Source organism: Helianthus annuus, chromosome 13 (assembly GCF_002127325.2).
Source record: "Helianthus annuus cultivar XRQ/B chromosome 13, HanXRQr2.0-SUNRISE, whole genome shotgun sequence".
Classification (NCBI taxonomy): domain Eukaryota; kingdom Viridiplantae; phylum Streptophyta; class Magnoliopsida; order Asterales; family Asteraceae; genus Helianthus; species Helianthus annuus.
This window is the reverse complement of record NC_035445.2, coordinates 4,014,555-4,027,874: the sequence shown is the minus strand read 5'-3', so window position 1 is coordinate 4,027,874 and position 13,320 is coordinate 4,014,555. Positions and strand designations below refer to the sequence as shown.

Below are 13,320 nucleotides of genomic sequence, written 5' to 3'. Positions count from 1 at the left end.
CAATTGGCGCCATCCGATTTCACAAGCTCACGGTCCTTCACCTTAGTGAATTTCTTGAGCAGTAAACTGATATATGGCGGCCTCGAGTTCCATGAATTCGGGAACCATAGCTGTTAGTACACAAACTACAGCACCAGTAAGTGTTAGCTCCATAACTTCAGCTCCTTTGAGTTCAGGGCCAGGAACAACTCTGCCGTTCATACTGGTTCCAACATCTCAAACATCAGAATTCGATGCCGAATTCTTGTCAAAAAATGCAAGTCTCCTTCGAAGACTAAAAGCCCAGCAGGCCAGAGATGAAGAAATCCTCGGTTTACGAACCAGGCTCTTTCACGATGAAACTCCGGTAAGGACTATGGGTCCTACAATGTTCACACCTCCTACTTTCTCCACAATTGTTACCTCGGAAACTTATAACGGATACGTGCAGGGTTCTTCCGGACCATCTCCAGCAATGGCAATACGAAATGAAACACAAATGGAAGCAATTAATGATCTGGAGCTCACCAAGCCATATCATCCGGTCTCCATGACTGCTAAGTCTAAATTCAGCACCCGCATCACGCACGCCAAACTCCCTCCGAAGCTCAAAATGCCAACTACAGTAAAAAAGTATGATGGTACGACTGATCCAGATGATCACATGTTCGATTTCGACGGAGCTGCACGAGTAGAACAATGGCCGATGCCAGCGTGGTGCTTCATGTTCGCGCAAACACTAACTGGGGCTGCCCGGGTATGGTTTGACGCATTGAATGAAGGAGAGATAAATGACTTTGAGGAGTTCCGAAGATTGTTCCTCCAGAATTTTAGCCAACAACGGCACTACTCCAAAGAAATCACCGAAGTTCACAACATCCGAAGAAAGGATGGAGAATCTTTGGATAGTTTCATAGACCGTTTCAATGGGAAAGCATGCAGATCAGCGGGGTAGTTGACCAGTTAAGGATCTCCGGATTCTGTCATGGTGTCCGGAACAACCAGCTAGTTGAGAAACTGCACGAGAATCTGCCGAAGACCATGGAAGTACTAATGGAACGAGCCAGAGCTTTTGCTCGGGGGAAAAATGCATGTAATCCAACTCTGGAGTCAGATCATAAGATGTCTTCCTGGAAGAAAAATGGTGGGTCCGTATTCGATAAAGCTCCATCCGGCAACAGAGGACGATCGCACCCTTACAGCAGAAATGATAGATCTCAGCGAGGACGAAGCTCCGGGTCAAGGTTTTACAACTTATCAGATCTTTCCAAAACTCCGAGTGAAATCCTCAGTGCTGAAGGAGCAAACTTCCCAGCCCCACCAAAACTCCGAAACCCAGGTGACAAGAACTCCAAGAAGTACTGTGATTACCACCATGCTCGTGGTCACAATACAGACGGTTGTTGGTCCCTAAAGCAAGAAATAGAAAAAGCAGTGCGGTCTGTTAAACTGTCGCATCTAGTAAAAGAAGTAAAAGAAGGAAAATCTTCAGGAAATTCGGCGGATAATCCGAACAATCAGCCAGCAATCTGCATGATCAGGAAGGTAGGTAACCAGGGCATCAAGCGGTCCAATCATCATATGGCCGCCTGGATGCACCAACCAATCGCTTTCCCTCCAATTACCCCCGGGGAAGTAAAAGACGGACCTATCATAGTGTCCGCGGTTATAGCAGGTCACAAAGTCCGGAGGGTCTACGTTGACAGCGGAAGTGCCACTGAGATCATGTATCAACAGTGCTTCCAACAGCTAGCTCCGCAAACCAAAGCAAAATTGATACGAGTCTCAATGCCATTAGTAAGTTTCTCCGGAGAAGTGGTATAGCCCGTCGGGCAAATCACTTTACCAACAACGATGGGAGAAGGAAACATGATACGAACCGTTAATTTGACGTACCTGGTAGTAGAAGCAAGATCCGTCCACAACGTCATACTTGGGAGGCCAGGCATGTGCGCTTTCGGTATCATCAGTTCTACCATCCATGGCTCATTAAAATTCCCCACCAAAGCAGGGATAGCAACTTTGCACTCTGAATCAACAATCTGCGTAGCAGAAATACGGCAAAGTAACGGTAATGATCAACCTCCGAACCTCCTTACGGAAGACTGGGCTATACACCCGCATTTTCCGAAGCAAAAAATTGCAGTCGGGGCCCAACTCCCTGAACGAACCAAAAAGAAACTATGGAAGCTTTTGTCTAATTCACTCGACGTATTTGCATGGCAAACCTCTGACATGGTTGGAGTTCCCCGATGTTTGGCCGAGCACAAACTGAAAGTGTCGCATTCAGTAAAGCCAGTGGCTCAAAGAAAAAGAAACATGGCTCCAGCCCGTAACAAAGCCATCTCCAAGGACGTACGAAAGTTACTAAATGCCGGAATTATCAGGGAAGTACGGTACCAAACATGGGTCTCCAATCCGGTAATGGTAACAAAGAAAGACAAAACCTGGAGGATGTGCGTTGATTTTTCCCATCTGAACAATGCTTGTCCGAAGGATTGCTATCCGTTGCCGGAGATCGATTTGAAGATTGATTCTCTTTCCAGTTTCCGTCTTAAATGCTTCCTAGACGCATATAAAGGTTACCACCAAATTCAGATGGCTTTGGAAGACGAAGACAAGACTGCGTTCGTAACAAACAAGGGCCTCTTCTGTTATACCAAAATGCCATTCGGATTGAAGAACGCTGGAGCTACGTACCAAAGGTTAATGGATAAAGCGTTCAAAGACCAGATCGGAAGAAATCTAGAAATTTATGTGGACGACCTGGTCATAAAAAGTCAGGCCGAAGACAGCATGATCGATGACATACTCGAAACCTTCACCAGGCTTCGGAGTATCAATCTTAAACTAAATCCCAAAAAATGTTCGTTCGGATTAGAAGAAGGAAAATTTCTCGGCGTATGGATAACACAGTCCGGAGTACGGGCACACCCAGATAAAATCAAGGCGGTGATCTCTATGCAGCCTCCTAAAACGGTTAAAGAAATTCAATCATTAAACGGTAAACTGGTAGCTCTCCATCGCTTTGTCTCAAAAGCGGCCGATCGCACTATTCCATTCATGAATGTGTTGAAAAAACGAACAGGAAAAGGTCAGATAGAATGGACACCGGAAGCCGATTCGGCATTTCAAGAGTTGAAAGTTTGTCTTGGGTCTTTACCCACCCTAACCGCTCCAGTTACCGGAGAAACTGTCACGGTTTATCTCTCCGCCTCTCATTTCGCTATAAGTGCAGTACTTGTGGTACACCGGAACCTGGCACAAATTCCAGTCTACTACGTAAGCCGCATCCTGAAAGATTACGAAACTCGGTACCCGATGATAGAGAAATTGGCACTCGCATTGGTACATGCTGCCAGGCGCCTCCGAAGGTATTTTCAGGCTTTCAATATAGAAGTACAAACCGATCTCCAGATCCAACAAATTCTTAGAAAGCCGGAGGTTTCCGGGCGTCTAACCAAGTGGGCGATTGAACTCAGCGCTTTCGATATCACCTACCGAACTAGGGGTCCGGTGAAAGGCCAGGCTGTGGCCGATTTCCTCACGGAGATACCAACCGGAGAAAGCACCAAAGAAAAGTCCGTCCTACCAAGGGTATGGAACTTATATACAGACGGAGCCTCTAGTAAAGAAGGGTCAGGAGCCGGGTTGATCCTGATAGATCCAGAAGGAATAGAATACACTTATGCTCTACGTTTCGAGTTTAAAACTTCGAACAATGAAGCAGAGTATGAGGCCCTCCTTGCAGGACTCCATACCGCAGCTAAAGCCGGTGCGACCTCCGTATTAGCACATGTTGATTCACTACTAGTCGCTAATCAGGTTAGCGGAGAATATGAAGCGCGGGAGGAAAACATGATCCGGTATCTAAGCCAAGTTATCAGTTTGATCTCTTCATTCGAATCTTGCAAGATTGTTCATATACCGCGGAGCAAGAACAAAAAGGCGGATGCTTTAAGTAAACTTGCCTCCGTAGCATTCTGCCACTTGTCTAAAGAGGTGCTAGTTGAAACTCTACAAGCTCCGGCCATCCTTCAGACAGAGTCCGTAATGTCAGTCTCCGTGCAGGAAAGGTCTTGGATGACTCCGATCTTGGAGTATTTGAAAGATGGCATACTACCGAAAGAAAAAGCTCCGGCCCGAAAGTTAAGGGTGAAGGCGTTGCAGTATCAAGTCCATGATGGGCAACTTTACCGAAAAACCTTCCTGGGTCCACTCCTAAAATGCTTAACTCCGGAAGAAGCCAGTTATGTCATTAGAGAAATCCACTGGGGAATATGCGGCATCCACTCCGGACCTAGAATGGTCATTGCCAAGGCTATGAATGCCGGATATTTTTGGCCGGGCATGCATCAAAGCGCCGTTAACGAGTTACAAGCATGTGAAGATTGTCAACGGCATGCGCCTATTAGCCATCGAGCCAAAAACAACCTCGTCCCTGTAACTTTTGCATGGCCTTTTCAGAAATGGGGGATTGACATTGTCGGTCCTTTCCTTGCTTCCACCGGAGGGGTAAGGTTCCTATTGGTCGCCATCGATTACTTCACTAAGTGGATCGAAGCTAAACCCCTCCGGACCATCATAGGGGATCAAGTACTGAGGTTTGTTTGGGAAAACACAGTGTGCAGATACGAAATGCCACTTTGTATAGTAAGTGACAATGGGAAGCAGTTCGCGGAAAAACCATTCAAGACATGGTGCCAAAAAATGCACATTGAGCAGAACTTTGCTTCGGTTTCTCATCCCCAGGCCAATGGGCAAGTAGAAAGAGCCAACCGCAGCATTGTGGAAGGCATTAAAAAGCGCCTGTGGGCTCACCGGACGATGCCGAAGACGAGCAATAAGGAAACTCCCTTCAGCTTAACGTACGGTACCGAAGCAGTCATTCCCGCTGAAGTAGGGATACCCACACTTCGCATGCAACAGAGCCAAGAAGAGAATGAACAAGAACTCCGCCTAAATCTTGATCTGGCCGAGGAGAGGAGAGAACTTGCGGCCATCCGGGAAGCAAAGTACAAAAAAGAGTTGGAGAAACACTACAACTGTAAAGTAAAGGAGGTCCGGTTTAAGGTCGGAGACTATGTCATGCAGAGCAATGAAGCAAGTTTGGTCAGAGGTACCAGAAAAATGGCTCCAAAGTGGGAGGGACCCTACCTGATCAACACTGCAGGAAAGAACGGTGCTTATACGCTCAAGAAGATGGACGGGACCCTCGTCCCTCGTACATGGAATGGAACGCACCTAAAGAAGTGTTTTCTCTGAAAAGTTTTTCCTATCTTAAAAATAAATTGTAAAACGGAAGCTACGGCTTCCGTTATCTTTGTCTTCCTTGTAATGCGGATGTTTTTGCCCGCACCGAACAATTTCGTAATTCCAAGAATCGCGGAGGGTTTTTACCCGCGAACTATTTCAAATGTTTTTACTATGTGTTAACCGGAGAAGTATAACTCCGGATAAGAAAAATAGAATGATTAAATTTTCTATCGTTAACAAAGTTGCAACACAAGTATATCCTTGGCCGAACTAGGGACGCTAACCCTAAAAGGAAAGTATGAACTGGCTCCGTTTGCATTCTTCCCTTCATTTGGAAGTTATCCTAGAAAAGTGAAACAAATCGGATCCGTACCTTAAAATGAACGTTCTAAAAAACATAAAATGTAAAACACAAAGAGCATGGACGCATGCATAAACAAGTGATTACATCAAAAATCGACCGGACTTATATAACCGGAAATTACAAAACCATTTACAAAGGATAACTGTTAAAAACAGGTAAGAACATCATTACATTCGTTCCAAGTTCAAAAAATAAGGTGCATGTCCCAAACACCCGGACATGTCCACCCCCTAAAAATGTTAAACAAAATAAACCCACCCAGGTGCATACCCCAAGGAACCGGGCATGTCCACCTCATTCTTTCGAAGAACCACCTGCAAAGAAAAGAGCTTTGTTGATTTCGGAAAGCGGCTCATTTGCAAGTCTGGACAGATCATCCACCACCGGAAAGATAAGGGAATCAAAACAGGCAACCTCCGCATCCAGCTCTTCCTTGGCATTACGATTCAATAGTGGAACTTCTGAGTAAGGGGTCTTCTTCTTTAAAGCATGAACATAACCACTGTGAAGGCCGGAGTTGACTCCAACAGCGCTCATCGCATTATTAATAGCAGCCACGGCAGCAGTCATCTTCGGTCCCTTATGAATGTTCTTAGCCAACAACTTGGTCCCTTCCGAGAGCATCCAGATTTTGGTCGCCTGGAGCTCTTCCACCTTAGCTTTTAAAGAAGCATTTTCAGCCTCAATCTCCTCTTCATGCCCTTTCATTTCCTCAATTTGTGCCTTCAAGTCAGCCTCTCCTGATTTGAGCACATCCCGCTCTGACCAAAGTGTTAAAAAAGATAGGAAAATAAAAGAGTGTTTAAGCTAAAACAAGGTACATACCAGCCATCATGTTCGCATAGGCTATGCGAGCATTCTCAAAAGACACCTCCATCTTCGCCATAACCTCCTTGTGCTGGTCATCCTTCTGCCTCATAGATTCGGAGAAATTCTTCAGCTCAGATGCTATCCTATCACGATCTTCCGCAGCAGAAGCGGCGGCCGCTTGAGAAGATTGATTCTGAGCAATCAAAGACTTAACTTTCTCTTGCTGAGCTTGAAGATCTTGAGTAAGTTGGGCAATCTTTTTCTCCACGTCCGGACTCCTTTGGATTTTACGTTTCAAAGAGCGAGTTTCCTTTTCCAAATTCTCTCGCACTGACTCCGCCTCCACCCACCTCCGATAGAGCTCCATCACAAAAATATTTGACTGAGCTTGATTATTCAAGACCGCAGCACCCAGGTCCGGATTCTTCATTTTTCGGCTTTTGGCATGATCAAGCGGAGTGTTTATGTTGAAAAGGAGAGTTCTAGCAACCAATTCGTCCATCACTGAGTCCTTGTTGCGAATGTCCCAATCGGGAATGAATTTGTTTTCAGCCGTCACCGGATCGATCTCCATATCGTCCGAGAATATATCTGCATATCGAAAAAAGGACATTAATTCAGGTCCGAACCAAGATGACGGAAGAGAAGACACTTGATCTTCCTCATCTTCAATAAAGTGGTCCGGACCCAAAGACGAGTCCAACATCGTACCTGAAAAAGTTACCATTTTTGGTTCTTCATGAGTTTTCTCTTTCTCTTTACTTGTGATTCCCGGAACTTCCGTTTCCATGTTCTCTACTTCGTTACTGGGCAGAAAACCTCCAGAAAAGGCAGGGGTCGGCTTATTGCGTGCCAACGCAGCTTTTTCTCTGGAAAACTTACCCCCGGTAAGGTGCTCATCAAACTCACCCATCACATCACCTTCAGAAAACGAGGATCCTCTCTTGTTCTTTTTTAACCTCGGCATAGGAAGAGGATCGGATGAACGGATCTGAACGGTTTCACCTTTTCTTTTCCGAACAAGAGGTTTTGACGAAGGATCAAGCACGATTCCCTTACTTGATAAGGAAGCAGAAGAGGGACGGTATTGAAGAGCTTCGTCCAGCTTGCGTATATCCGGATCATCATCTACTTCGTCCAGAATGGATTTCTTGCCGCCTTGAGATCCGGAAGAACCAGCCGCCTCTTTCGTAGGAGTAGGAACAGAAGAAGCACCACCGGCACCAGATGGTTCAGCCGCGTCCAAGTGAACCGGTGGACGAATTTCCTGAGCCGAGGGAGCTACCTGCTTCATTAAAAGAACTTCATCCTCACCTTGATCCTCCAAGTCAAAATCAAAAATGTCCATACTCGGCACTTTCAGAGCATCCCTCAGAGATATGATTGCACCTGAAAGTTTTTTTTTTCAAAACAAAGAAAAATGTCAATAGGATATCACAAGTGAAAGCGCCGAAGGGAAAGTCAGTGGCCGGAACTTACGATCACTTTTTCTGCGAATGACCGGCCACTTCCTATCCCCGTGGCTCCAAGAAAAACAAAGACGACCCAACAAAAGAAAATGCTCAGGAAAGGGATGGATCGGGGACTGATGTTCGACCAAGGCACGAGCCAAGGTTTTGTCAAAAACAAAATCATCGTCCAAATCAAAGGACATTGTTTGATCTTTAAAACGCCATTTCATGTCCTCCGGAAGACAACGATCGTCCAGCCAGAAAAAGTTATCTTTCCAATTTTTTAAGCTAGATCGTTCATCAGAGGAAGGATAGGGTACCCCCCTCCGACAGTCTCCGGCGGTAATGAATTCATAAAAGTACCGAAAGACGCTTAAATCAGGTCTCCGAGCACGGCAGGAAAGTTCAAAATGACTAATCCGACTTAGTCCAAACGGGTTGACCTGACTAATGTGAACCCTAAAAAACTGCAAGACCCTAATCAAGAAATGAGAAAACGGAACCCTATAGTTTGCAAAGTTGCAGACACGAGTATAGAAGGGAAATTTCCCCTGTTGAAACGGATAAATGGTTTCGTCTTTAGAAGGAAGCACCGGATGAAGATCCGTAGGGATCCTATAATCTCTAACAAATTTATCCAGCTGACGCTGGGTAAGAACGCTCAAGCTCTCGGACATATTATCTTTACCGGGAGCCATCGTGTTCAAAAGAAGAGACAGACGCACCTTTGTAGAAGATGAAGTTAAAACCTAAAAGAGGGTAACAATGAAGCAAATAAGAAGAAAGTAAAAATGAAGAAGTAAAAAGCAAATTTATAGGAAAAATGAGTCGGTTAAAGACCCATCATATCGAAATGTCGTTTCAACTGACGCTCCCGGTTCCCGACGCAGGTTTCCGCAACAGTCACACGTGGGTGACTAACAGACAAATCGGTTAGGTCACCCACGCCACAATAACGCCAGTCAAACCGCGACACGTCATTTACACAAGTCCAATCATACAGCGACACGTCACTCAGGAGGGGTAACTTATAAAGAACATTTTGCTAAGTCCCAATCGAAACTTAGCAAAGTGGGGGACTTGAAGATACATATCCGAGGATGGATATGACCCACCGGGGATGAACGCCTCAACATGTCCACTCCACATCCGAATAAACATCATTCGAGTGCGTCCGTCCTCCACATAACTCCGAAGACGAACCACCATTCAAGTGCGTTCGGCCGAGTGACGTCATCACAGTTGACCACTATAAATACTTCACTAAAGTACAATGCCAAGTACGATTTTCTGAACCTCTGTCCTTACTTTCTCTCTCTACAAATACTTATCCTCACGCCGGAGGGTGGTCGCAGAGAGGCCCTCCCATCTCTGCGGCGAGCCTAACGGTTTTCTGTTTTGCAGGAGCCCTTTCCAAGCCTATCAAACAAGATCCAAACCTTCGGTTACAGGCTCCGGCCTAGACTCGACTTTTTGGTTCTTCAGTGGGTTTAAACTGTTTAGTGTTTTTTACAAGTCTTTATTCCTTTATGTACAATTAAGTGATAGCACAATCCAACCAGCCTTCTGATACCGGCCGAAGCCTAAGTTCGGAAGTCGATCCAGAAGTAACAATCATGCCCAATTCAGAAGTAGCAACCAGGCCCACAAGGATCCGAAAGAAACCCGCACGTTTGGAAGATTGAAATTGTCAAGCTGTTCCTTCCTGCATGTTTAGTTAGGGCTCAAACTATCCAGACACCCTATCTGCCTATTTAGACACACTTTGCCTCGTATATGTCTCATATAGGCCTATATGAGGCATATAGGGTTACATCAAAATCAGTGTCTGACTCATGTCACTTCTGGTTTGACTGCTTCAATATGCCTCGTATAGGCCTATACTGGGCGTATAGGACCCCTAGTATAGGTCTCATATATGACCCTTTGCCCCTTATATGCCTCGTATAGGCCTATACTGGGCGTATATAAGGGTTTTTTTTAACAAACATTTGATACAATATTAATCATTTTAGCAAACTTTTATACAAAAACAAGTTTTTTATTTTAAATAATTAATATTAGGACCCCTTGTTGATGTTTTTTTGAGTTGAAAAATGGATGTTTTGGTAGGGTAATTTGATTGTTTTTTGAGGGTGATGTTTTTTTGAGTAAAAAATGGGTGTTTTGGTGGGGTAATTTGAGTTGTTTTTTAAGAAAAGTTTTATTTTTTATAAGAATATTTTACCATTTTCAAGATTGGCCTTTAAAATTATTCGATCGTAGAAATATTACACTGTTTTTAACATATAGTGTAGTATGGGTCTCGTATAGGTCCCTTATAGGTCTTGTATAGGCCTATCGACGTATACGGGCGTTGTATCATACCCTATAGTATCGTATTGTATTGTATCGTATAGTGTAGTATAAGTCTCGTATAGGTCTCGTATAGACCTATATGGGACCTATACGAGACTTATACTATACACTATACGATACAATACGATACAATACTATACGATACAATACGATACTATGGTATCATATAGTGCAGTATAGGTCCCTTATATGTCTTGTATAGGCCTATGGACGTATACGGGTGTTGTATCATATCCTATAGTTTCGTATCGTATCGTATAGTGTATAGTATAAGTCTAGTATAGGTCCCCTATAGGTCTTGTATAAGCCTATAGGCCTAAACGGGACCTAAACCACACCTATAGTCCAATACGAGTGTTGTATCTTATCCAATAATCTAGTATCGTATTGTATTGTATCGTATCGTATCGTATCATATAGTGTAGTATAAATCTCGTATAGGTCTCGTATAGGCATTGTATGGGCCTATGGATGTAGTATTGTATCCTATAGTATCGTGTTGTATCGCATCGTATCGTATAGTATAGTGTAGTATAAGTCTCGTATAGGTCTTGTATAAGCCTATCGTGTTGTATCGTATCGTATAGTATAGTATAAGTCTCGTATAGGTCTCGTATAGGCATCGTATAATTAATATTAGTGTTATTATAATTAATATGAGTTTTTTTATAATTAATATTAGTGTTATTAATATTAATATGAGTTTTTTATAGTTAATATTAGTGTTATTGATATTTAAAAAGAGAAAACAAAAAAAATTAAAATAGACGCCTAGTATAGGGCTATACTGGGCGTCTATGTGGACCAAAAGACCATTATACCCATGAATTAGGCCTATACTGGGGGTAAAACAGGGTTATAATGGTCTTTTGGACCCCTCGTATAGGCCCAGTATAGCCCTATACTGGGCGTCTATTTTTATTTTTTTGTTTTCTCTTTTTAAATATTTAAAAAGAGAAAACAAAAATTATAAAAATAGACGCCCAGTATAGGGCTATACTGGGGGTATACTGGTGTCCAAAAGACCATTATAGCCCTGAATTAGGCTTATACTGGGGGCAAAACAGGGCTATAATGGTCTTTTGGACCCCTCGTATAGCCCCAGTATAGCCCTATACTAGGCGTCTATTTTTATTTTCTCTTTTTAAATATTAAAAAAAGAAAACAAAAAAAAATAAAAATAGACGCCCAGTATAGGGCTATACTGGGCCTATACGAGGGGTCCAAAAGACCATTATAACCCTGTTTTGCCCCCAGTATAGGCCTAATTCAGGGATATAATGGTCTTTTAGTCCACATAGACGCCCAGTATAGCCCTATACTGGGCGTCTATTTTTTTTTTGTTTTCTGTTTTTAAATATCAATAACACTATATTAACTATAAAAAACTCATATTAATAGCAATAACACTAATATTAATTATAAGAAAACTCGTATTAATTATAATAACACTAATATTAATTATACGATGCCTATACGAGACTTATACTATACTATACTATACGATACGATACAACACGATAGGCCTATACAAGACCTATACGAGACTCATACTACACTATACGATACGATGCGATACAACATGCTACTATAGGATACGATACTACATCCATAGGCCCATACAATGCCTATACGAGACTTATACTACACTATACTATACGATACGATACAATACGATACGATACAATACGATACGAGACTATATGATAAGATACAACACCCGTATACGTCGATAGGCCTATACAAGACCTATAAGGGACCTATACTACACTATATGATACGATAGTATCGTATGGTATGGTATCGTATAGTATGGTATCGTATTGTATCGTACAGTGTATAGTATAAGTCTCATATAGGTCCCATATAGGTCTTGTATACGCCTATAGGCCTATATGAGACCTAAACCACACCTATAATCCTATACGAGACCTATACTACACCTACATGCCTATACGAGTGTTGTATCTTATCATATAGTCTCGTATCGTATTGTATCATATCGTATCGTATCGTATCTTATAGTGTAGTATAAGTCCCGTATAGGTCTCGTATAGGCATTGTATGGGCCTATGGATGTAGTATCGTATCCTATAGTATCGTGTTGTATCGCATCGCATCGTATCGTATCGTATAGTGTACTATAAGTCTCGTATAGGTCTTGTATAGGCCTATCGTGTTGTATCGTATCGTATAGTGTAGTATAAGTCTCGTATAGCTCTCGTATAGGCATTATATAATTAATATTAGTGTTATTATAATTAATATGAGTTTTTTATAATTAATATTAGTGTTATTGATATTAATATGAGTTTTTTATAGTTAATATTAGTGTTATTGATATTTAAAAAGGGAAAACAAAAAAATAAATAAAAATAGACGCCCAGTATAGGGCTATACTGGGCGTCTATGTGGACCAAAAGACCATTATACCCCTGAATTAGGCCTATACTGGGGGCAAAACAGGGTTATAATGGTCTTTTGAACCCCTCATATAGGCCCTGTATAGCCCTATACTGGGCGTCTATTTTATTTTTTTTGTTTTCTCTTTTTATAGACGCCCAGTATAGGGCTATACTGGGCGTATACTGGTGTCCAAAAGACCATTATAGCCCTGTTTTTCCCCCCAGTATAGGCCTAACTCAGGGGTAAAATGGTAATTTGAATTATATACATACGTCTCGTATAGGCCTATACTAGGCATATAAGAGAGGCAAAAAAGACCAATTTACCCCCAGTATAGGCCTAAATCAGGGGTTAAATGGTCTTTTTTCGCCTAGACGCCCAGCATAGGCCTATACGAGGCATATACGAGGCAAATAAGACAAAATATGACATAATCAGAGATTCTCTTGGAAATTGAAAAAGTTAATACGCCTTGTATAGGTCTATACGAGGTGTCTTGAAGGGTGTGGAAATAGGGAGTTGGGTGTGTGAATATGTAGACCCTTAGTTAGTTGCACGTTTACTTTTATCCATCACTTACTTCCATGTTCCCACATCCCCATGTGCCCCATCATCATGCATATCACCCATCTTCATGTTTACGTTCTGCATGTTTGTTTTGTATTTAAGCTTTGCATCGTCAATAATACGATAACA

At 42.6% G+C, this 13,320-nt stretch overlaps 1 protein-coding gene across 1 annotated transcript; it reads left to right on the top strand.

Annotated features, from left to right (window-relative positions):
• The first annotated feature begins 1,833 nt into the window (after positions 1-1,833).
• LOC110900401 lies at positions 1,834-5,244 on the top strand. The gene has a single exon (XM_022147291.1). The coding sequence runs from the start codon at positions 1,834-1,836 to the stop codon at positions 5,242-5,244; it is 3,411 nt and encodes a 1,136-aa protein (XP_022002983.1).
• Positions 5,245-13,320: the final 8,076 nt, after the last annotated feature.

What these genes read in the sequence shown, in the direction of transcription:
- LOC110900401 (XM_022147291.1), top strand. Translation starts at nt 1,834, where the DNA reads ATGGGAGAAGGAAACATGATACGAACCGTTAATTTGACGTACCTGGTA.